This window comes from Bos indicus x Bos taurus, chromosome 20 (assembly GCF_003369695.1).
Source record: "Bos indicus x Bos taurus breed Angus x Brahman F1 hybrid chromosome 20, Bos_hybrid_MaternalHap_v2.0, whole genome shotgun sequence".
NCBI lineage: Eukaryota > Metazoa > Chordata > Mammalia > Artiodactyla > Bovidae > Bos > Bos indicus x Bos taurus.
Window position 1 is genome coordinate 7,601,941 of NC_040095.1, and position 21,876 is coordinate 7,623,816.

The following is a 21,876-nucleotide window of genomic DNA, read 5'->3' on the forward strand; positions in this document are numbered from 1 at the left end:
ATTGCTATATACCCACCATGCTCCACATGTTCAGAATTCCTCACCAACACAAGTTCCCACTGACTAAATTACCATCACATTCCAGTCAGCCTCCTGAGGTCTGGAGCCTAAGACTGGAATGTGGGATTTCCCCAGACCCGCTCACACGCCCTTCAGCAGCTTGCTGGCCCTCTGTTCCCACAGAGCCACTCCCACAGCCGCTGGCTGAGGACTTTGCTTCTATATTGTTCAGGAGACAATTTTATTTACACAGAACTGGAAGGAAGCCCGCCACACCGACTAAGCGTGTCCGCGAACAGGAACACAAAAGCAGACTTAATCCTTTCTCTGAATACCAAGGATTTCCCCCCAGTTGGAGAAGTGTGTGCTTTATCCCAAAGACTGCCAGGCTTTACCCTGTGCTAACAGTCAGCTTCCCAAACCTTGTCCTCAATTTCCACACAAATTAAATTAAAAACTGGTAGAAATGGGAACTTTTGTCAACTATGAAAGCGATGAAAAAACTATTTTAAGTGATTAGAATTAAAAGTCATGATTGTATCAAGGGAAGAAAGATAGATGGAAATACTTTCAAATGATAAAATAATTTTGCACTTCATTTTTGGAAGCCCTCAGATTCAAGTTCACAAAGACACAATTAGACATTTTAATTCAAACTGTCTTGCAAAGTACTTTATTGTCTCTTAACCTGGCACTGTATATGTTTGGGGTGAATTATGACGATAGAACAGGTCAAGGACTTTAAAGATAAGATGCAAAACATTAAGCACTTTGATTAGGAACTTAACACTAGTGTGGATTTTTACACAGTGAGACATGAGGGAAAAGATCTGGGGCAATTGTCAGGATTTTTTTTTCTTTTTGTGTATTACAAATATTTGTATTTAAGTATATTTAAATGTTTAGTCTATAGACCAACAACTAAACTCCTTTGGTGTCTGTGACAGGGCGAAACTGATATAAAATTAAATTCTGAACGTGACATTTTGGCATCTACTTAGAGAAAGCCAAACTAAAGTAACTAGTGAGAGATATCCATGCCTTTCGTCAAAAAGCTTTAAGCAACTACAAAATATAGCCCTGGAGTGAATACCTGGTGTGTTTGCGGTGGTGGTTTCGTTGCTAAATTGTATCCGACTCTTGCAACCCCATGGGCCGTAGCCTGCCAGGCTCCTCTGTCCATGGGATTGTCCAGGCAAGAATACTGGAGTGGGCTGCCATTTCCTTCTCCAGGGGATCTTCCCGACCCAGGAATTGAACCCGGGTCTCCTGCACTGCAGGCCCATTCATTCTATAAATATTTATAGTACCCAGCACTGTTCTAGGTATTGAAATAGAGTAGTAACCAAACAGATGAGACTCCCTACCTTACTGGGACTTAAAGACTAGTGATGGTAGCAAGCTTGCCCAGCATGTTCCCATGGTATCTCAAAATAACATATTCTTAACTCAAACCCCAACTATGCCATTTAACAAGATGTGTGAACTTGGGAAAGTCATTACTTCTCCATACTTCAGTTTTAGGGAAAATAATATTTACCTCACTGTATAGTGAAGATTTGGAGAAGGCAATGGCGACCCACTCCAGTACTCTTGCCTGGAAAACCCCATGGACGGAGGAGCCTGGTAGGCTGCAGTCCATGGGGTGAGGTAATATAATGGAAGTACCTTAAAAGTCCCAGCCATTTTAAGGGTGCTGGATGCATGTTATTTAATTTCTGCATTAGCATGTTCTGGGGCTTCCCCAGTGGCTCAGCGATAAAGAATCTACCTGCAATGCAGGAGGCAGAGGAGATGCAGGTTTGATCCCTGGGTGGAAAAGGTTCCCTGGAAGAGGAAATGGCAACCCACTCCAGTATTCTTGCCTGGAAAATTCCATGGACAGAGGAGCCTGGCGGGCTACAGTCCATAGGGTCACAAAGAGTTATATACGACTGAGAACGCATGCACGCATTAGCATGTTTTAAATGGACAGCTTCTTTCAGAGAGATGAGGGGCCAATACAAATTGTCAACAATACATTATTTTTTTACAGATGAGTGGCACAGCCTATTCTCATTGATGCCTCAAACATCCCAAGCACCTAAAAAGTGCCTCCTTCTAATGAAACTTGCTTATCTCTCAGGCATGAACTCCAGGGCTCTCGTGATAAGATCTGCCTCACTCCTAAAATTAGGCAGTGCTTATTTTGCAACTACTGATGAGACCATCAAGGGCCAATGGGGGAGGCATGTTTTTAGACAGCTCATCACATCAAGAAAAGGGAACCCTCTTACACTGTTGGTAGGAATGCAAACTAGTACAACCACTATGGAGAACAGTGTGGAGATTCCTTAAAAAACTGGAAATAGAACTGCCTTATGACCCAGCAATCCCACTGCTGGGCATACACACCGAGAAAACCAGAATTGAAAGAGACACATGTACCCCAATGTTCATCGCAGCACTGTTTATAATAGCCAGGACATGGAAGCAACCTAGATGTCCATCAGCAGATAAATGGATAAGAAAGCTGTGGTACATATACACAATGGAGTATTACTCAGCCATTAAAAAGAATACATTTGATGGATTAAAGACAATCTCTTTAACAAGTGGTGCTGGGAAAACTGGTCAACCACTGGTAAAAGAATGAAACTAGAACACTTTCAAACACCATACACAAAAATAAACTCAAAATGGATTAAAGATCTAAATGTAAGACCAGAAACTATAGAACTCCTAGAGGAGAACATAGGCAAAACACTCTCCGACATACATCACAGCAGGATCCTCTATGACCCATCTCCCAGAATATTGGAAATAAAAGCAAAAATAAACAAATGGGACCTAATTAAACTTAAAAGATTCTGCACAACAAAGGAAACCATTAGCAAGGTGAAAAGGCATCCTTCAGAATGGGAGAAAATAATAGCAAATGAAGCAACTGACAAACAACTAATCTCAAAAATATACAAGCAACTCCTACAGCTCAACTCCAGAAAAATAAATGACCCAATCAAAAAATGGGCCAAAGAACTAAATAGACATTTCTCCAAAGAAGACATACAGATGGCTAACAAACACATGAAAAGATGCTCAACATCAGTCATTATCAGAGAAATGCACATCAAAACCACTATGAGGTACCATTTCACGCCAGTCAGAATGGCTGCGATCCAAAAGTCTACAAGCAATAAATGCTGGAGAGGGTGTGGAGAAAAGGGAACCCTCTTACACTGTTGGTGGGAATGCAAACTAGTACAGCCACTATGGAGAACAGTGTGGAGATTCCTTAAAAAACTGGAAATAGAACTGCCTTATGACCCAGCAATCCCACTGCTGGGCATACACACTGAGGAAACCAGAAGGGAAAGAGATACATGTACCCCAATGTTCATCACAGCACTGTTTATAATAGCCAGGACATGGAAGCAACCTAGATGCCCATCAGAAGAGGAATGGATAAGAAAGCTGTGGTACATATACACAATGGAGTATTACTCAGCCATTAAAAAGAATACATTTGAATCAGTTCTAATGAGGTGGATGAAACTGGAACCTATTATGCAGAGTGAAGTAAGCCAGAAAGAAAAACACCAATACAGTATACTAACACATATATATGAAATTTAGAAAGATGGTAACAATAACCCTGTGTACGAGACAGCAAAAGAGACACTGATGTATAGATCAGTCTTATGGACTCTGTGGGAGAGGGAGAGGGTGGGAAGATTTGGGAGAATGGCATTGAAACATGTATAATATCATGTATGAAACGAGTCACCAGTCCAGGTTCAATGCATGATACTGGAAGCTTGGGGCTGGTGCACTGGGACGACCCAGAGGGAGGATATGGGGAGGGAGGAGGGAGGAGGGTTCAGGATGGGGAACACAGGTATACCCGTGGCGGATTCATTTCGATATTTGGCAAAACTAATACAATATTGTAAAGTTTAAAAAAAAAAAAAAAAGAATACATTTGAATCAGTTCTAATGAGGTGGATGAAACTGGAGCCTATTATACAGAGTGAAGTAAGCCAGAAAGAAAAACACCAATACAATATACTAATGCATATATATGGAATTTAGAAAGATGGTAACGATAACCCTATATGCAAGACAGCAAAAGAGACACAGATATATAGAACAGTCTTTTGGACTCTGTGGGAGAGGGAGAGGGTGGGATGATTTGGGAGAATGGCACTGAAACATGTATAATATCATATATGAAACGAATCGCCAGTCCAGGTTTGATGCATGAGACAGGATGCTCGGGGCTGGTACACTGAGACAACCCAAAGGGATGGTACGGGGAGGGAGGAGGGAGGGGGGTTCAGGATGGGGAACACATGTACACCCGTGGTAGATTCATGTTGATGTATGGCAAAACCAATACAATATTGTAACCTCCAATTAAAATAAATAAATACAACACAATAAATAAACAAAATAAATATAATAAATACAATACAAATAAACCAATACAATAGTAACCTCCAATTAAAATAAATAAATTTATATTAAAAAAAAGAAGTGAATTTTCATAAGGAATTCATCTGTGGCTGCGCCTCCTTCTGGAGACAGTGATAGACAGATGGATGAGCCAGGCATCCTGCAACACAGAAGAGCCATTCACTGGCTGTTAAAAGCTTTCAGATATCAGTCTCACATACCAGCATCAAACAAAAGAAAACCAACTGTCAATAATCGTAATGAAATCAATTTCAGTTCCCTGCAGGCTTTGAACACTAGAGAGCCTGTACCTTTAAGCTTTGAGATTTTAAGACTTTCAAACCTTTCTCACCTGTTGTACTAGAATATCTCCAATTCGGCCGATGATGAAATTCCTGTCATTGCCAACACAGGATTCCTGCCTTCGCTCCTTCATACTACAGAAGAAATGCTTGTGGATTTCAAGTAACTCATCCAGACAGGGGAAGATTTTGTCCACAGTGCTGTGGTCCAGCTGCAGCTCCTCTTTCATCCCTTTCCTGAAGATCTCAGACATGATGAACAGGGTCTGGATGTGATGCAGTTCTGTCTGCATTAGCTCTGGAACAGGTGAGCAGAAACAAGCTTTAAAACAAGGATCCCTGAAGGTTAACTAGATTTACTGTGCTGATCGTTTTGCAATATATATACAAATACCATTAAGTTATCATGAAACTAACATAATGTCATATGTCAGTCAGACCTCAGTTTTTTTCAAAAGTATCCCTATCGACCTAAATTTATAGCTAAATACTATATGTTATATAAATAAAAGAGGAAAGGTTTAAGAATAACAATACTCTTCTACTATTAAATCAGCACTGACTAAATCTTTAATGTAAGCTCAAAATTATTCTCTTCTTCCCAGATATTATAAGAGGATATGGAAAAGTTAAGTCCAATATATACAGAATCCACTGTATCAAACTTTCATAATATAACCAGCTAACATCTTTAGGTACCTTCAGTTGGGAACCAGGTTTTATTTTGTCCTGAATACTCCATAAAATATAACTTAGTTTACCTCTTTTCTTTTTTTTTTTGCATTGAGTAGGAGCAAAATTTGAAAAGATCCTGATGCTGGGAAAGATTGAAGGCGGGAGGAGAAGGGGACGACAGGATGAGATGGTTGGATGGCATCACTGACTCAATGGACATGAGTTTGAGTAAATTCCAAGAGCTGGTGATGGACAGGGAGGCCTGGCATGCTGCAGTCCATGAGGTCGCAAAGAGTCGGACACAACTGAGTGACTGAACTGAACTGAACTGAGGAGCACAATTAGCTTGGTGAATTACATTGAATTAAATACAATAAAGTTCCTCAATGCATACAACAGTAGGTCCTTTCCATTACTGGATCTGTCTCCAAAGTTCTACTTTCTCCAAGAGAAACCAATGTGTTATGATCAAGGGACATCATCAAGAAAGTGAAAACAACAATCCACGTAACAGGAGAAAATATTTGCAAATCATGTATTTGATAAGGGACCCGAGTCCAGAATTTATAAAGAACTCTTATAACTCAACAACAAAAAACACAACAGTTCAAAATAGGCAAAAGATTTGAATAGATATTTCTCTAAAGAGATATACTAACAGCCAATGAGCAAATGAAAAGACAAGCAACAACATTAGCCATCAAGGAAACATAAAATCAAAACTACCATGAGACCCCACATTATATATACTACAATAATTGTGATTTAAAGGATGAACAATAAAGAAGCCTTGGTAAGGACATGGAGAAATCAAAACTCTCATACATCACTGGTGTGAATGTAACATGTTATCGCTGCTTTGGAAAACAGTTCTTCAAAAGGCTCAACATAAAGTTACCATGTGACCCCCAAATTGGAAACAACCCAAAACAACCCTCAAGTCATGATCGGAAGAACAAAGTGTGGTATATCTGTACAATGAACGATCACTCAACCACAAAAAGGAGCAGAGTGCTGAATTATATCATAGCATGGATGGACCTTGAAAACAGTATGCTAAGTGAAAGCTGCCAGGCCCCAAACCTAAATATTGCATAATACACACCATATGTCCAGAATAGGCAAATTCATAGGGACAGAAAATAATGAGTGGTTTCCAGGTGCTGGTGGGAGGGAGCCCAGGGGAATGGCTGCTACTGGGCACAGCGTTTCTCTCTGGAGTATGGAACTGCTCTGGAATTAGACAGTGGTGGATGGTTGCACAACTTTATAAATATACTAAAACATTACAAATATACTATAATATAGATTTGTACACTGTAAAGGGGTGAACTTTAGATCTCAATTTTTGTGATATATCAATTTTAAAAATACACCATGAGAGAAAACAATAATTCACCATTACCAAGAGCATCAGAAGTGTCGGTTCTAGACTAACGAGTATTTCCAAACCCACATACAGGTTTTAAAAAAGAATACAAAATATCAGCCATGGAGGGGAAACAAATCAAAATGTGGCTTTGTTTATTATTTTATCATAAACAAAACTCTCTACCCACTAATTTATTGTTATTATTGTATCCTACCACATTTTTAACACCTACTCTGTACTAAGTATCTACCATGTCACTTCATTTAATCCATTAATCCATTATGATCCCAAATATACGAATGATTTTCTTATCTTTAAAAGCCAATGAAGAAAAGAGGGTAAACGATTTTCCCTGGAACATAAGACCTTCTGGCCCAAAGGCCCATGCTCTGAACCACACTACATTATAATTCACCCCAAATGGGTTAGACTATTTTTAATAATATATGAAATCAAGAAATAAAAGAAGAAAATTACAATATAACAAACTGCATGGGAAATACTAAAGGGGACAGAACCACCCTTTCCAAAGAAATTCCCTCCTACACAGCTTTAGACTGATTTCACAGCATGCACGCACATCGGCTCATCTGACCTGCATAACCACCTCACACAGGGGAGAAGGGGCCCTAGTCACCACCGGACTTTGCAGTGCTTTGCACACACAGGATTAGTGAAAACTAAGGGCTAGGCTCATATTTAAAGTTAAGGTGCCTTCTTGGAACCACTTTCCAACATCTACTTTATACTTGAAAAATTTTTAAGCTTCATTTTTTCCTAACAACTCTATCATCTAACCTTCCCTAATTCAGACTGCCTTCACCCCAGGTAGCATGAAATCGTAAAACCTCCCACAACTGAACCCCATCCTCAACACTGCCACCCACAATCACACGTGATACCAGTCCAGGTGCTGTCGGTCCCACTGCATCTCGTGAGTGACCGTCCCTGGTGTGTGCAGGCAAACTACAAGGCCGTAAATGCAGCAGCCTTGACTACCCACCTTAAAAACGCGAACATTCTCTGTGATTCTTACAACAGAAGAGGCAAACGAGTAGAGATCAGGCCTAATTCAACTTGAAAAGGGTAGAAGAAATCAAATCTGCTTTGTACCAAGCATGTACAAGGCCTCCTTCAAGCCTCACAACATTTTGATCCTGAGCCTCATTATCCCCATTTTACAAAAGGAAAAACTGAGTTTCAGGTGAGTTATTATTATATCTGAGACTAAGTGACCAGGAAATGGTAGAACCAGAATTTGAACTCCAGCTTGAATCCATGGTCTTGCCTCTGCACCACACCGCTGCAACCCAGAGACCATGATTGTAACGCTTACCAAAAATGACATCCTGTCTTTGGATGACATCCTTCTCCTGCCGACTACAAAATGAAGGGTCCACCACCAGACTCCAAGATTCCGCTTCAAACTCCTGGGCATCGCCGCTGAGGTCACTCCACAGAGAAGAATCCACGACATCTAACATCCATTAAGAAAAGAAAAGCTAAAGTGGGTGAACACGTGTAACACAAACAGACCTTCTCAAGTGCCTACGTTTATAGATTCATCACCCTAAAGAAACCCGCTATGAACATAGAAACAACGAAGCCAAAATACTGCGATACAGAATTGAAACAACTGAAACCAAACTAGTGAAATGGTCCAGATTACGCATGAAAAGCAAAGCAGAATCAGGTATTAACAGCTGCTGTGTGTATACGCAAAAAAAAAAAAGTTCTTTCATTTGTTTGGCTTGTTCTATTTGAGTTTTATTTTTGGTCATCTGCAGAGCCCACACGTGCTCACACAGCCTTGAACTCACTGATTTTTCGCCCCACGTTACTCTGCACTGTTCACTCAACACTGAATCTTGTATGTGTCCACTTGGTTTGCTCTTCACTTGCCTTGCTATCCTCAATATAAACATGAAGCAGGGTACGAGGCTATGAGTCACATGTGAGTACAGATTTTTCTGAGAGAATCTGACAACACACACATACCCCCTTCGGGAAAACTAAATTCTACTTGTCCGAACAGCACCCCTCAGAGAGAATCCAGCTCAGAGAAGTACAGACATGATGACAATGGACTTAGAATAAGCAGATGTATGGGGAAGAGTCTACCTCTTTCTTACCACTCCTCTCCTTTCATTGGGTTTTCCTCTGCCTATTAATACAGCTTGGATACAACAAGCAATTCCCCAGATTGTCCTCTCCACAAACATGTTTTTAAAAAATGCTTTTATTCCCCCAGAAGTAGGAGGCAACACAAGGGGATAAATATCTTAGAGATCCAGACAAGTCCAGTCTTAAGTAACTGAAATATATATATATTTTAAAGTATGATCCTATTCCAATTCATCAACAGCTGTAAAAAAATTTTAAAGAACATCTTTCTCTTCATGATGTTTATGACATTCTTTGGAGAGTATGTCCCTTTAAAAAATACATCATGTTCCCTTGGCTACTATCTGGGAGTCTCTTCTGGGGCTCAGTGTTCATTGTTTTTATCAGAAGAACCTGCACCAAAGAGACACCATGAAACAGAACTCTCTTAAACAGAATAAAAGAAAAATGCTTCCATCTTATGTCCTTCGGAAAACATCCCTTTCAGCAAATGCTCACAGAAACCCATGTCAGCACAAAGGCATCTTCTCCTCACCTTCCGTTAAGAAGGAGTCCGTGGAGGGGGACGAGCCCATGGGCTGGAACAGCTCGTCAGAGTGAGACCTGCTTCTCCAGGTGCTGCCATCATTCTCGGACTCCAAGGATGCCCCCGGCCTCCTGAAGCTGGAGGGGCAGGGAGGACAGTCAGCCCCTCAGGCTGCCACACTGAGACCGCAAGGCGTCACACCACAGCGAGCCTTACCTTTCCAAGGTGGTGCCTGGGACACTTCTGGACAAGGGATGCACTTGCCCTGCCATCTCCTTCCTCCCGGTTGGCAACCCGATAGGCATGGAGGAGGAAGGGTGCAGAGAGAGCCCAGGCGATGGGACGTCTCGAAACGAAGAATCTGGAAATCAGAATGGACACTTCATGATGTTTCCAAAGAGGGCAACGAGTAAAGCCAGTTTTAAATAAAGCCACTTAAAAGCCAGAAAGCTGAACACTCCAATGGCGGCTTCTAACGTGTTGCAAGCCCAGCCTTGAAACCAGTTTCCTGGCCACATCCCAACACCTGCTGGAAACGTCCCTTCCAGCTCACACCCTCCTGGAACCAGGCTTCAGGCCTGCTTCAGCATACCCACGTGGAGAAACTGGGGGCAGCTGGGATTCCACAAACAAACCAGAAGATGGAATGGGGAAACACGGGGGCAGCTTGCCCATAAAATCCTGCTGCACTCCTCAGAGCCAGCTGTAAACAGATACAAGGTGCTATTAGCACTGTCACGAGAATGCGCACTGCGTATATAAACAAGCACACACACACACACACACACACACACACAGAGCACGTCAACGACTTGGAATGATGCTGGGGAGTCTGTTCTTTACGCTGTAAGAATGGCAGGCAGATGAAACCTGCAAGCCAAGCGGGGCTCTTCTCTCTCACTTACCAAAAAATGAAACGATGCTTCAGTACCTTTCTGGTCAGTTTAAAATGGGATGGGCATCTAAACATTTGCATTTGATGTGTATTAAAAGTGACTCTCCGAAAATATTTCAATCCTGTATGATCGCTTAGCACATGCCTTTCTCAAGTAAAGGGGGAAAAAGACTTATATGGAAACCTAAGACATTACAAAGGATTCTACACGTGTATGATTTAATTTTATTCTCACGACTCCTAAGTCAAGAGAAGGAACAGATGGTATTCTATCAAGTCTAAAATGCTTTTTAGTTATTTTCATGTTTCACCTTACGAATTTGAGGAGTGTCTTCCAGCTGAGGTCAAAGGGACTTCTGGTGAAGAAGCAGGGGTGTGACCAATGTCACACTTGCCTGCACTAATTTTCCCTTGGGTAACATCACATGCAGTCACACGTTGCCATCAATTTGCATACTCCCCTAACAACCCTGATTCAAATGGCTTCTAAAACACGGATCACACTGTTGCAGCACTGAAGTGAAAAGTGACCACAAACGTAAAGTGCCCGCCACAGGGCAAGCTATGTAATATGTGAAGCAGAAGAAACTGTGAGATCTCTCACGTCAAATCAAAGGATTTTCAAACGTAGGACAATGGTCTGTCTGGTTCTTGCATGCAATGTAAAGACTGTCAAAGGCTGACAATTACTTCAATTTCAACCATGTATAATTCAAGAAAAAACAGAATCACTGAGTTTAACCACATGCAAACAAAACACAGGTCTACCCTGAAATTTCAACTGTCATTCTAATGGAGCTGATGCAACCACAGCCTCAGGCTGGCTACTAAAACGTACCAGGTTGCTCTGATAATGAATAACAGAGACTGATAAGAATCTATAGATTCTCAATTTGAGGACTTTATCCTAATCTTGTGATTCTTAAGAAGCATATCTTCTGTATTGGTCAAGATAAATATGTGCTGTTGCTAGGAAAACATAAAATTATGTACATTTAATGTAGTGATCGGGCTTCCCTGGTAGCTCAGCTGGGAAAGAATCCACCTGCAAGGCAGGAGGCCCTGGTTCAGTTTCTGGGTTGGGAAGATCCACTGGAAAAGAGACAGGCTACCTACTCCAGTTTTCTTGGGCTTCCCTGGTGGCTCAGCTGATACAGAATCTGCCTGCAATGTGGGAGACCTGGGTTCAGTCCCTGGGTTGGGAAGATCCCCTGGAGAAGGGAACGGCTACACACTCCAATATTCTGGCTTGGAGAATTCCATGGACATGGGGTTGCAAAGAGTCAGATGCAACTGAGCAACTTTCACTTCACTTCAATATGGTGTTTATCTTTCCCCCAAGAGGCTGTTATCAATAGTGCCTATTACACTAATGTGCATCTTAAAATTGAGGCAACATCATAATACGACCTCCATTCAGCCTTCCCTAATCTAAAGGATCATAAAGCACATGTAGCACAAAGGCTACTACGTTGCCAAAGCTTCTGCCATTCTTGCTTTCTTTGTCAAGAAAAATGATGCCAATTTTGCCCAGCATGAGGCTTCCCTGGTGGCTCAGAATAAAGAACCTACCTGCCAGGGCAGGAGACTCAAGTTCAATCCCTGGGTTGGGAAGATGCCCTGGAGAAGGAAATGGCAACCTACTCCAGTATTGTTGCCTGGAAAATCCCATGGACAGAGGATCCTAGCAGGCTACAGTCCATGGGGTCACAAGAGAGTCGAACACAACTTAGTGACTAAACAAGAAAACATGCCCAGCATATGCCATGAAAGGAGGAATAACTGGGCCAATCGGAGAACTGAAAGAGACGGGGAACGTGTGGTATGTACGAAATGGAGAAAAGTTCTTGCCGTTTTTCATATCACTTACTTCCAAGGATGGTCTGTGGTTTGTTCTTATTATATTTCTCTTGGAATTTCTGTAATGAACATGAGAAACACAAAAAGAAAGATCAAAGCACCACTCGACTACAAGAACGTCCACAGTTAAACAGAACAGGCTTCTTATCTTTGCCATTTTCATGTTCTTTTATTTCACACAAAGAGGAATTCAAAGCAAAAGACATAAAACGCAACCAAGAGAAAAGTGTTATGACAATGAGATGTACACGTTGTAAGGGAGGTGCGCCTCCAGAACAGGTCTCAGCAAGAGCCCGGCTTTGGTAAAAGCCTGAGGGGACCGCAAATCTCCAGCTCCTGTTCCAACCCAGGCTCAGAGAGGAGTCACGGCAGCGCTATCTCCTTCCTACTTGTTCTTTCTGTTCCGGGCTATTCCTCCCAGCTACAGGACACGGCGACCTTGAGCACTGAAATGTTACCCTCGACTTTGTGACCCGACAAAATGTGTGTTTCAAATAACACAGGGTTGGAGACCGCACACTTCCCTCTGAAGGGGCCTCGTGCTCACTCACATGCACTCCTGGCCTGGGTTTCCAGTGGGAGACAAAGGACCATGACGATAAACCCCTCCATCTGCTCAAGCCCACCCCCAGACACTGCGAACGCTCCTCAGTGTTTGGTCCGGCACACCTCACAGCGTGGTCTGAGGACCAGTAGCATCACCTGGGAACACGTCAGAGAGGCACATTCTCAGAACCCCCCCAGACCTCCTGCATCAGGAATTCTGGGAGAGGGGCCCAGAAATCTGTGTTTTAACAAGCCCTCCAGGCAACTCTGATGTGGGCTGGTATTTGAGACTTAGTGCTCTAAACTTCATTTCCATACTCACAAGGTTTGCAATGGTAAACCAAGTAGGTCCTGACAGAAAGTCTAACCCACCCATATCATGTAATAAAAACAGAACGTTCCCTCTATTTCTACAAGTGCATAGTTAAGTGAATAAGTATACACTTTGAGCATGTGTTATCATTACAATGACCATTTTAAAAATAAATTGAGACAGTAATAGTAGATCTAAAAATATAAACAGATAACATTGAAGCAGCGAGCTACACACAAGCATGTAGTATCCACACGGGCTGACACGTTACCTTGGTACACGGAGGGGCAGCATCTTTACAGACTTTATGTACGTTTCCATTACAGTCTGGAACAAAAGGAGAAGAGAGAAAAGTGTCCATCTTACTTAAATTAATCTGCAAAGTGAAATGCATAAGGCTACATCATGCCTTTAAGGATCATTATAAAAGTAACAATCCTTGGAGATCAAGGAGATCAAACCAGTCAATCCTAAAGAAAATCAACCCTGAATATTCACTGGAAGGACTGATACTGAAGGTGAAGCTCCAATACTTTGGCCACCTGATATAAAGAGCCAACTCACTGGAAAAGACCCTGATGCTGGGAAAGACTGAGAGCAGGAGGAGAAGGGGGCGACAGAGGATGAGATGGTTGGATGGCATCACCGACTCAATGGACATGAGTTTGAGCGAGCTCCAGGAGATGGCAAAGGACAGGGAAGCCTGGTGTGCTGTAGTCCATGGGATCACAAAGAGTCAGACATGACTTAGTGACTGAACAACAACAATAAAAATAACACGTAAACATTAAAACTACTTAGAAAATTTAAAAAGGAAAGAAAACATGTTTAAACCACATTCTTGTCCCACCACTGGAGCAGAACACACCGTTAATATTTTAATTTCCTTGGAGATACTTTCCCCCTTCTGCACAGGGTCTTACTGATTACGTCAGCTGAAACTACGCGTGACACACACTTCCGTTTCTGCCTGAGAACTCATGCAGTTCTCCACACCCTTTACTCATCAGGGACCTCTTACATCTGGCAACTGCCCACTCACACACTGAGGGAAATGCCTATGAGGACGGAAAGAAAGGAAAACGCACTACAATCCTAGAAAAAAAAATGCACTGTCGGGCTCTGAGAGAATTCCTACTAATCAGAGGAAACCAAATTAAAGAGAACAGTTAGCAGCTTGCCTACGTTTTATTTCATGAAACAATGTGGCCTCACCTCACTGAAAGGCGGAAGGGAACACTTCTCCTGCCCACAGGCTAGGCTCAGAGACCTCCCTGCATGGGGACAGCTTGCTGCCAGACTGATGTCTTCCTGCCCTCTCCCCCCTCCCACTCCACCTGGCCCACCGAGACGCCCTCATCCCATCCACCCCCACCCCTACACGCTGTGTATAGACGGAGGAGCCTGTGGTTTATCAGAAACTCCACGAGACAAATCCTTCTGGAAGGGGAGACGTTCTCACTGAATTCCATCTAAGCCACACTGGACAGCAGCTGCGGCCCCTTGAGAACTGAGCAGGACACTCAGCCCACACTCTTCCTCCCCCTGCAGGTCTTCCGAGGCATCTAGTCAACACCTCAGTGGCCAATGAGCAGAAGCCAAGCTGTCCACGAACTGGCCCTGCAGGCAATCACTGAAATTGGATACTTCCTCCTCACCCCAGAACAAGAGAATGAGACAGGAAAAACGAGAAGCTAGGAGAGACCACCAAACCAAGTTATACTGAAAATTCACAGCAAGAGGGAGCCACTGAATATTCCAAAATCCAGAAAAAAGAAGAAAAATGCAGATATGTGCCCTCCCTGAGATACACAAAACAGACCAAAGGTCATGTAGGGAATACAGGATTTGACCACAGGCCAACAGGATGAGAGGCAAACGGAACTTTGTGGGACAAGAAAGCTCTTCAAGGAAGAAAAAGAGCAAGAGTGGAACTTAAGCTAAATTGAGAAGAATCGATGTGACAAAGCATCAAAGCAGTACTATGAAATTAAACTTGAAAGATTCTCTCCAGAACGTGGAGAAAATGCAGCATATAATTATCAAACAAAAGATTTCATACAAAGATGCCAGATAACAGATCACATTTCTCCAAGGAAGAAATCAAAAAGATGAGACCAGAAGTGACAACTGACAGCTACAACTGACAAAAACTTTTATAAGGCTTAAAAAGAACCCAAAAAAGGCAAATAAAAAAGTCTTACTGTTTTCTAGGAAAAAAACCATTAAATGGCACCTATTCTAATAGACACATTCTAACAATATCTGTATGATTAAAAAATTAAAAGTCCTCTTAAAGAAGTTAAAAGTTCTCAGTATAATACTAACTGCCTAGGTATAAGGGACCAGTATTGGTAAATCTGCAGAGGAAAAGGTTTGGTTGAAGAATTTATTTAGCCAGATAAAACTGGCTACTGTGTGAAACAAAGATATCACCTTAGATACACAAGATTTCAGAAAACAGGTTATTCCAATAAACTTCTTGGGAAAAAATTATCTGAAATCCTACTGCCTATTAAAAATAGAATCAAAATTAGGAGTTTTTACTGAAGGAAAAATACAGCAAAAGTGAGCACTGACACCAAACCAGAGTACCGCATCTTCAAAGTTACCATAAGTAGAGACACAGAACTGAATACAAATAGCTAATTATTACTGAAATATAAAATTATTCCTAAAAGATGAAACACATTATAAAAATGACAATAATTAATTCAGTATACTCATAGAGGCTGGGGTGGGGAAAGAGTAACTATAAGAGAAATAAGAGTATTAAGTTATAAGCCTTCCACAGCTCCTTATTAATACTTATTATCAGTAAATATTAAAAAAGTCTACCTTGCCAAATACCTGGAGAAGATAAAAGCCAACACTATATGGTCTAAACCAGACATCAAGGAAAACAGCAAAGAACCATGAAAGATAGTGGACGTTGTAAAATTAAATGTAAATAAGGAAAAAATGCTTAATATAAAGCAAGTTCTCTCAGTTACATTATAATTACCTATAGCTAAATTAAAGACACACACCTCAAATTAACAACACAGAAATAGTTAAGAGGAATACAAACAAAAAGAAAGTCAACAGAATATCAATTTTAGACAATGTAAAATTCTTATAAAAGGCATTTAACTGCCTTAGGGTAATTTTAAGTTTATGAAAGCTAAATTTGCAGTGAAGCTGTGATTAGTAAACTTCTGTGCATCAAATCATGTAACATCAAAATGTAAGTAGTGAAGTCTATTTATAAACAAGGAGAATTTTATAGAAATATTTGTGGAAAACTAGCAACTCAGGCTTTAATAAAGACGAATACAGACACCACAAGACTTTGAATATTTATATTATTTGTTTTATATCATATTGTGTTTTCAAGATTAGATATAGTAATATTCACAGGCAGAACCGAATACACATCTGAAGAACCTCAGCTTAGTCCAGTCAAACAGAAAAACACAGAAGTCCTCAAGTGCACATGCGTGGATGGAAGCAGCACTTCATTAAGACGAAGGTGGCGAGAGTGCCCACGATAAACCGCGAAAGCAACTGGAGAGAGGGGAAGCGAGCACAGTTTGCTCTCAAGAGCCCAGAAGCGCTGATGAGAAGCCACCAGAGCAGGAACCATGAGAAAGGAAATGGAAGAGGGACCGCATGGACTAGGAGGACAGAAAGAGGAGGAGCTAAGACTAACATGCCCAAGTTTCTAGCTGGCATCACAAACCCAGCAGGAAGAACAGCCTTCTGCAGGTGGACTGTGAGGTCGGTTTCAGACACCTTGGTCTGGGAGACAAGAAAATCTCTAGACGAAGCCCACAGATGGGATGCGATGGGGACAGTATTGTTTTATACGGTAGCTCTGCCATAATTCTCAAGCAGGGCCACAAGTTACATGGGGGCTCAGCCTCCCTAGGCAACTGGAAATATGGAAGTAGCAAGTGAGGTATAACGATGTTCATCTGGGAAGAACAGGTCTAAATACCATATTTTAGAATAAAATATGGGTGACTATACTTAGAAACAATAAAGAGAAAAGAACAAGTGCCTGAGAACCAAGTTTGGAGGGCACACAAAGTTAGGGCAAAGGAGACCATCCAGGGGATGGACAGAAGAGCAGTGTGCTCTGGAAAAGGGGACATCCTTCTGCATGGAGGGACAATAGACACGGAAACAGGAGAGACAGCAGGGAGTCTGAGAACAGTAGCGAGGCAAGATGCTCAGAAGTGACTAGAAAGTGACTCCGTGTTTCCATCCAGAAGAGGACTTCTGTTAAGCAGTAGGGACAGAGGTCAAAATCCGATCATTGAGGAAGACGTGGCAGGAACGGACACCAGAGCAGTGGGTGGAGGCAGCCCAACTTGAGGAGTTCATCTAAAAATGAGGAGAAGGCTTCCCTGGTGGTCCAGTGGTTAAGAATCACCTGCCGATGCAGGGGACGTGGGTTCGATTCCCGGTTGGGGAAGATCCCGCATGCTGTGGAGCAACTAAGTCTCTGAGTCACAACCACTGAACCAGCACTCTGGAGCCCGCAAGGCGCAACTGCTGAAGCCTGCTCACCCTAGAGCCTGTGCTCAGCAACAAGAGAAGTCACCACAAAAAGCAGCCTGTGCACCGCAGGGAAGGGTGGCTCCCACTCATCGCAACGGGAGAAAGCCCACACCAGCAATGAAGACCCAGTGCAGCCAAATACAAAGAGATCAATCAATTTTAATTTTCTTAATTAGTAAAAAAAAATAAAAATGAGAGGACAAAAAGGTCAGAGATGTGGCTGGGGGTCAGATGAAGGGATCTGACCCTGTGAAGAAGAAAGGAGTCGCAACTGATGAAGCATGTGCCATCACGCCAGTAAACTGGCTGCTGACACGCAAGTGTGGTGAAGCGAAGTCGCTCGGTCGTGTCTGACTCTTTGCGACCCCATGGACTGTAGCCTGCCAGGCTCCTCCATCCAAGGGATTTTCCAAGCAAGAATACTGCAGTGGGTTGCTGTTTCCTTCTCCAGGAGATCTTCCCAACCCAGGGATTGAACCCGGGTCTCCTGCATTGTAGGCAGACGCTTTACCATCTAAGCCACCAGGGAAGTCATGGAGGCAAGCCATTAACAATCCACAAACAATCCTTTCCACAAACTTCTAAAAATTTAGCAAAGTAAATCACAGTTAGACTGCTTGATGCTATTTTTTAAATGAACACACTTTATTTTTTAGAGTAGTTTTATTCTTTTTGCTTGATGCTACATCAGGTCCCATAAAAGAAAGAAATCAAGTCCCCAAGGAAAGCAACATTCAAACATGCAATGAAACTGGCATCTGAAAGACAATGTGAATGGATACATTCACATTTTTAATCATTTTTTGGGAATTTATTGAAGAACTTTACATATAATCTTCCCCTGCTCTTCGCCTCCCTGTGTACTCCCATGCCACTTCCAAAATGTCTCCTGAATTCTGGTCACCAACAAGTACCACAAAATGTATTTCATCTGCCTGGGCCTGAATTCTCTTGCACTGAGTTATTCTTTCATTCCACAAATATTTACTAAGCCCCTACTATGCAAGGGAAATAGATGGGGAAACAATGGAAACAGTGTCAGACTTTATTTTTTTGAGCTCCAAAATCACTGCAGATGGTGACTGCACCCATGAAATTAAAAGACTCTTACTCCTTGGAAGGAAAGTTATGACCAACCTAGATAGCATATTCAAAAGCAGAGACATTACTTTGCCAACAAAGGTCCGGCTAGTCAAGGCTATGGTTTTTCCAGTGGTCATGTATGGATGTGAGAATTGGACTGTGAAGAAAGCTGAGCGCCAAAGAATTGATGCTTTTGAATTGTGGTGTTGGAGAAGACTCTTGAGAGTCCCTTGGACTGCAAGGAGATCCAACCAGTCCATTCTAAAGGAGATCAGCCCTGGGTGTTCTTTGGAAGGAATGATGCTAAAGCTGAAACTCCAGTACTTTGGCCACCTCATAAGAAGAGTTGACTCACTGAAAAGACTCTGATGCTGGGAGGGATTGGGGGCAGGAGGAGAAGGGGACGACAGAGGATGAGATGGCTGGATGGCATCACTGACTCGATGGACGTGAGTCTGAGTGAACTCTGGGAGTTGGTGATGGACAGGGAGGCCTGGCATGCTGCGATTCATGGGGTCGCAAAGAGTCAGACACAACTGAGCGACTGAACTGAACTGAACTGAACTATGCAAGCATTATTCCAGGCACTACAGACATAGCAGAGGACAAAATCAACAGACAAAAACCCATCCCTTGTAGAATTTATAATCTGGTGAAGGAGACAGATAATAAAATTGATACAGAGAACAGAGAGCAAGTTAGATGATGTGAAATGCTATAGTGGGATAAGAAAGAGGAAAGGGGGACAGGAAGTAAGCCAAGCAAAGGGTGGTCAGGAAAGGCCTAACTAGGGGTGCCATCTGAGCAGACCTGAAGGAGGTGAGGGGGCAAACCATCGCCTGACTGTGGCAAGACTTCTGCAGGCAGGGGGATATGCAGGAGAGCGCACAGGCAGGAGTGTGCCTGGAGCCTGGCATGCTGGAAGAACAGCAAAGATGCCAGAGGGACTGAACCGGAGGAGTCGGGGAGGGGACGGGAGGAGAGACCATGGGGGCCTGGGAGCCATTGTCCAGGGCTCTGGCTGTCCCAGGGGATGACAGGAAGTGTCAAGAGAATCTGGAACATGGGGATAATGCCTTGACAAACGCACTCAGACTGATGTTTTGAGAACTATACTTTCTGCAGTAAATGCACAAGGGAACCAGTTGCAAAGCCATTGAGATGGCAGATTTAGACCAAGCTGCTAACAGTGGCAGGTGTGAGAAGTGGTTGGCTCTGAATATTAATATATTTTGAAGCTAGAGCCAAGAGTAACGTTCAAGGCTTGGATGTAGGAATAATTTTGGCACAAGCATTTGGCTGGAAGGATGGGACTGCCATTAACTGAGAGGGTCAGCTTGTAGGTGGGCACAGAGGGAAGTGAGAGGAGCCCCAGGGGGACACGTAACATTTGTGACACTGCTCAGACTTCCAAGTGGAGACATCAGTAGGCAGTAAGGTATGCAAGCCTGTTTGGGGAGAGACTATCACATGTGGACAAAAAGTATGGAGTCAGCCATTACAGGTCGCTGCTTGCTAATGAAACCACATGGAGGCACAGAAACAGACGTCTGTGTGAGCGCACTGAGCGATGGCACTACCCTCAGGATGCTTATTCTCGCGGGAGGCGAAGCGGGAAGACAGCCCATGTGGGGCCCAAGAACTTACTGGAGCACTGGAATGACTCTTTCCCCAGGAGCGTTTTATCGCAAACCAAACACTGCAGAACCCCAGAGAAAGTTCCAGGGACAAACTGATGTCGAGTCAGTTTCTCTTTGTCTTTGGCATCCTTGCCTTTTGTCTTCAGGTATGGCAGCAGCAGCAACGTGGAGAAAAAAAAAAGAAGAGAAAAATGCTCAGAGCCAGCCAACGTACAGAAGTCATACAAAGTCTTTATGTGTCCTATCCGGAGAGGAGGGCTGCACACCAAGGGATACGATAACGCCAAAATGAAACCTCTACCAGGATGACGTGGTCTCTGTACTTCCAATGACTTGGAAAATGCCCCACATGAAATACAGAGATGTTTAAACGTGTGTGTATAAAATCTGTGGTAAGTGAATTTAAAGGGAAAGTGCAAACTATACTAATTGCTCAGAAACTGAGCCATTCATGCTTTATGGACAGTAGGCATAAAACCTTAATTACCTTTGATTTATTCCGAGGGCTGGTCATCCTATTCATGAGGAAGCTAAAAGTTCGGCTCACTTTGTATTTTTCAGATTCTGATTTGGCAGGTATGATGTATTTATCCCATTCTTCTTCCTGAATTCTACAAAAAAGAACCTGTTATCACAGCTTATAAAACTTATCAGAGGGAGCAAAAAAACCAGGAGTCATACATACATATGTGTGTGTATAGAAAAATACACAGATGTATTTTACACATATATTTTTGTGTATATATATTACACATATATTTAAACATATATATTTTTTCAGCCTTTAATGGTTATTCTAAAGATAAGAATAGAAACTTTCAAAAATACATCTTATATTTACTTGAACAGGTATGTGATAAAGCAACTACCTCACAATGAATGCTAACAATTACAGAATCTAGGTGGTGGAAATAGGTATTCTAGTATATAATTCTTTCAGCTTTTCTGAATACTTTAAAAAATATATATTAAAATATTGGAGAAATAAAGGAAATCCTAGAATCACAACTTTATTCTGAAAACATTCATCTCCCTGTTTACCATGCTAATAGAATTTTTCTAGTACCCAGAAGCCAAATAACTAATGACATGAAACTGGGACTTTATTTATTTTTGGAACAGAGATAATACTCAGAAGACACACATTTCTTTGTCCGTATAGCCTGAGAAACAGATCATCTGCCTCAGGGTTCCGTCTCTCCCACTCAGTCACGTTTTCTGCAACCTGAGATTCTCTCTGTTGGAAAGGAGAGAAGACTACAGAAACTCCCTCAAAATAAGAGGTAAGCTAAAGGTAACTGTACCCAATCTTTGAACACACCGAATATCATTTATTTTCCACTAGTCCATGGAATCACTCTTTAGGAGGAAAAAAATGGTCCCAGCTATGAAAATAAAATTTCCCTGGAACTTTCTTATTTTCCCAGAACTGTGTCTGATCTTCTGATATTTCTAATCTTATCACAGAGAGAGAAAGCATGAATATATTAAAGATCAAGCAGATAACATTTCTGCAGACTATTTCCATAATAAACATTTCATAACCAATGTCTCTCTATCC

General features: G+C 42.2%; 1 protein-coding gene across 12 annotated transcripts in view; it reads right to left on the reverse strand.

Moving 5' to 3' along the window:
- The window catches only part of ARHGEF28 (Rho guanine nucleotide exchange factor 28), a 339,789-nt gene that overhangs the window by 69,061 nt on the left and 248,852 nt on the right, over nucleotides 1-21,876 (reverse strand). For 11 of the 12 annotated variants that reach the window (XR_003507199.1, XM_027520360.1, XM_027520357.1 and 8 more), the window contains 8 exons: nucleotides 20,803-20,926; nucleotides 20,323-20,455; nucleotides 13,319-13,374; nucleotides 12,199-12,247; nucleotides 9,650-9,794; nucleotides 9,443-9,570; nucleotides 8,120-8,260; nucleotides 4,787-5,034 (listed from right to left, as the gene is read on the reverse strand). Coding sequence is in view for 11 of the 12 variants with exons in the window: in XM_027520360.1 (XP_027376161.1) it covers nucleotides 4,787-5,034; nucleotides 8,120-8,260; nucleotides 9,443-9,570; nucleotides 9,650-9,794; nucleotides 12,199-12,247; nucleotides 13,319-13,374; nucleotides 20,323-20,455; nucleotides 20,803-20,926 (1,024 nt within the window). In the remaining variant the exon portion in view is untranslated. The remainder of the gene's footprint in view (nucleotides 1-4,786; nucleotides 5,035-8,119; nucleotides 8,261-9,442; nucleotides 9,571-9,649; nucleotides 9,795-12,198; nucleotides 12,248-13,318; nucleotides 13,375-20,322; nucleotides 20,456-20,802; nucleotides 20,927-21,876) is intronic. The other variant, XM_027520358.1, reaches the window with a different exon arrangement.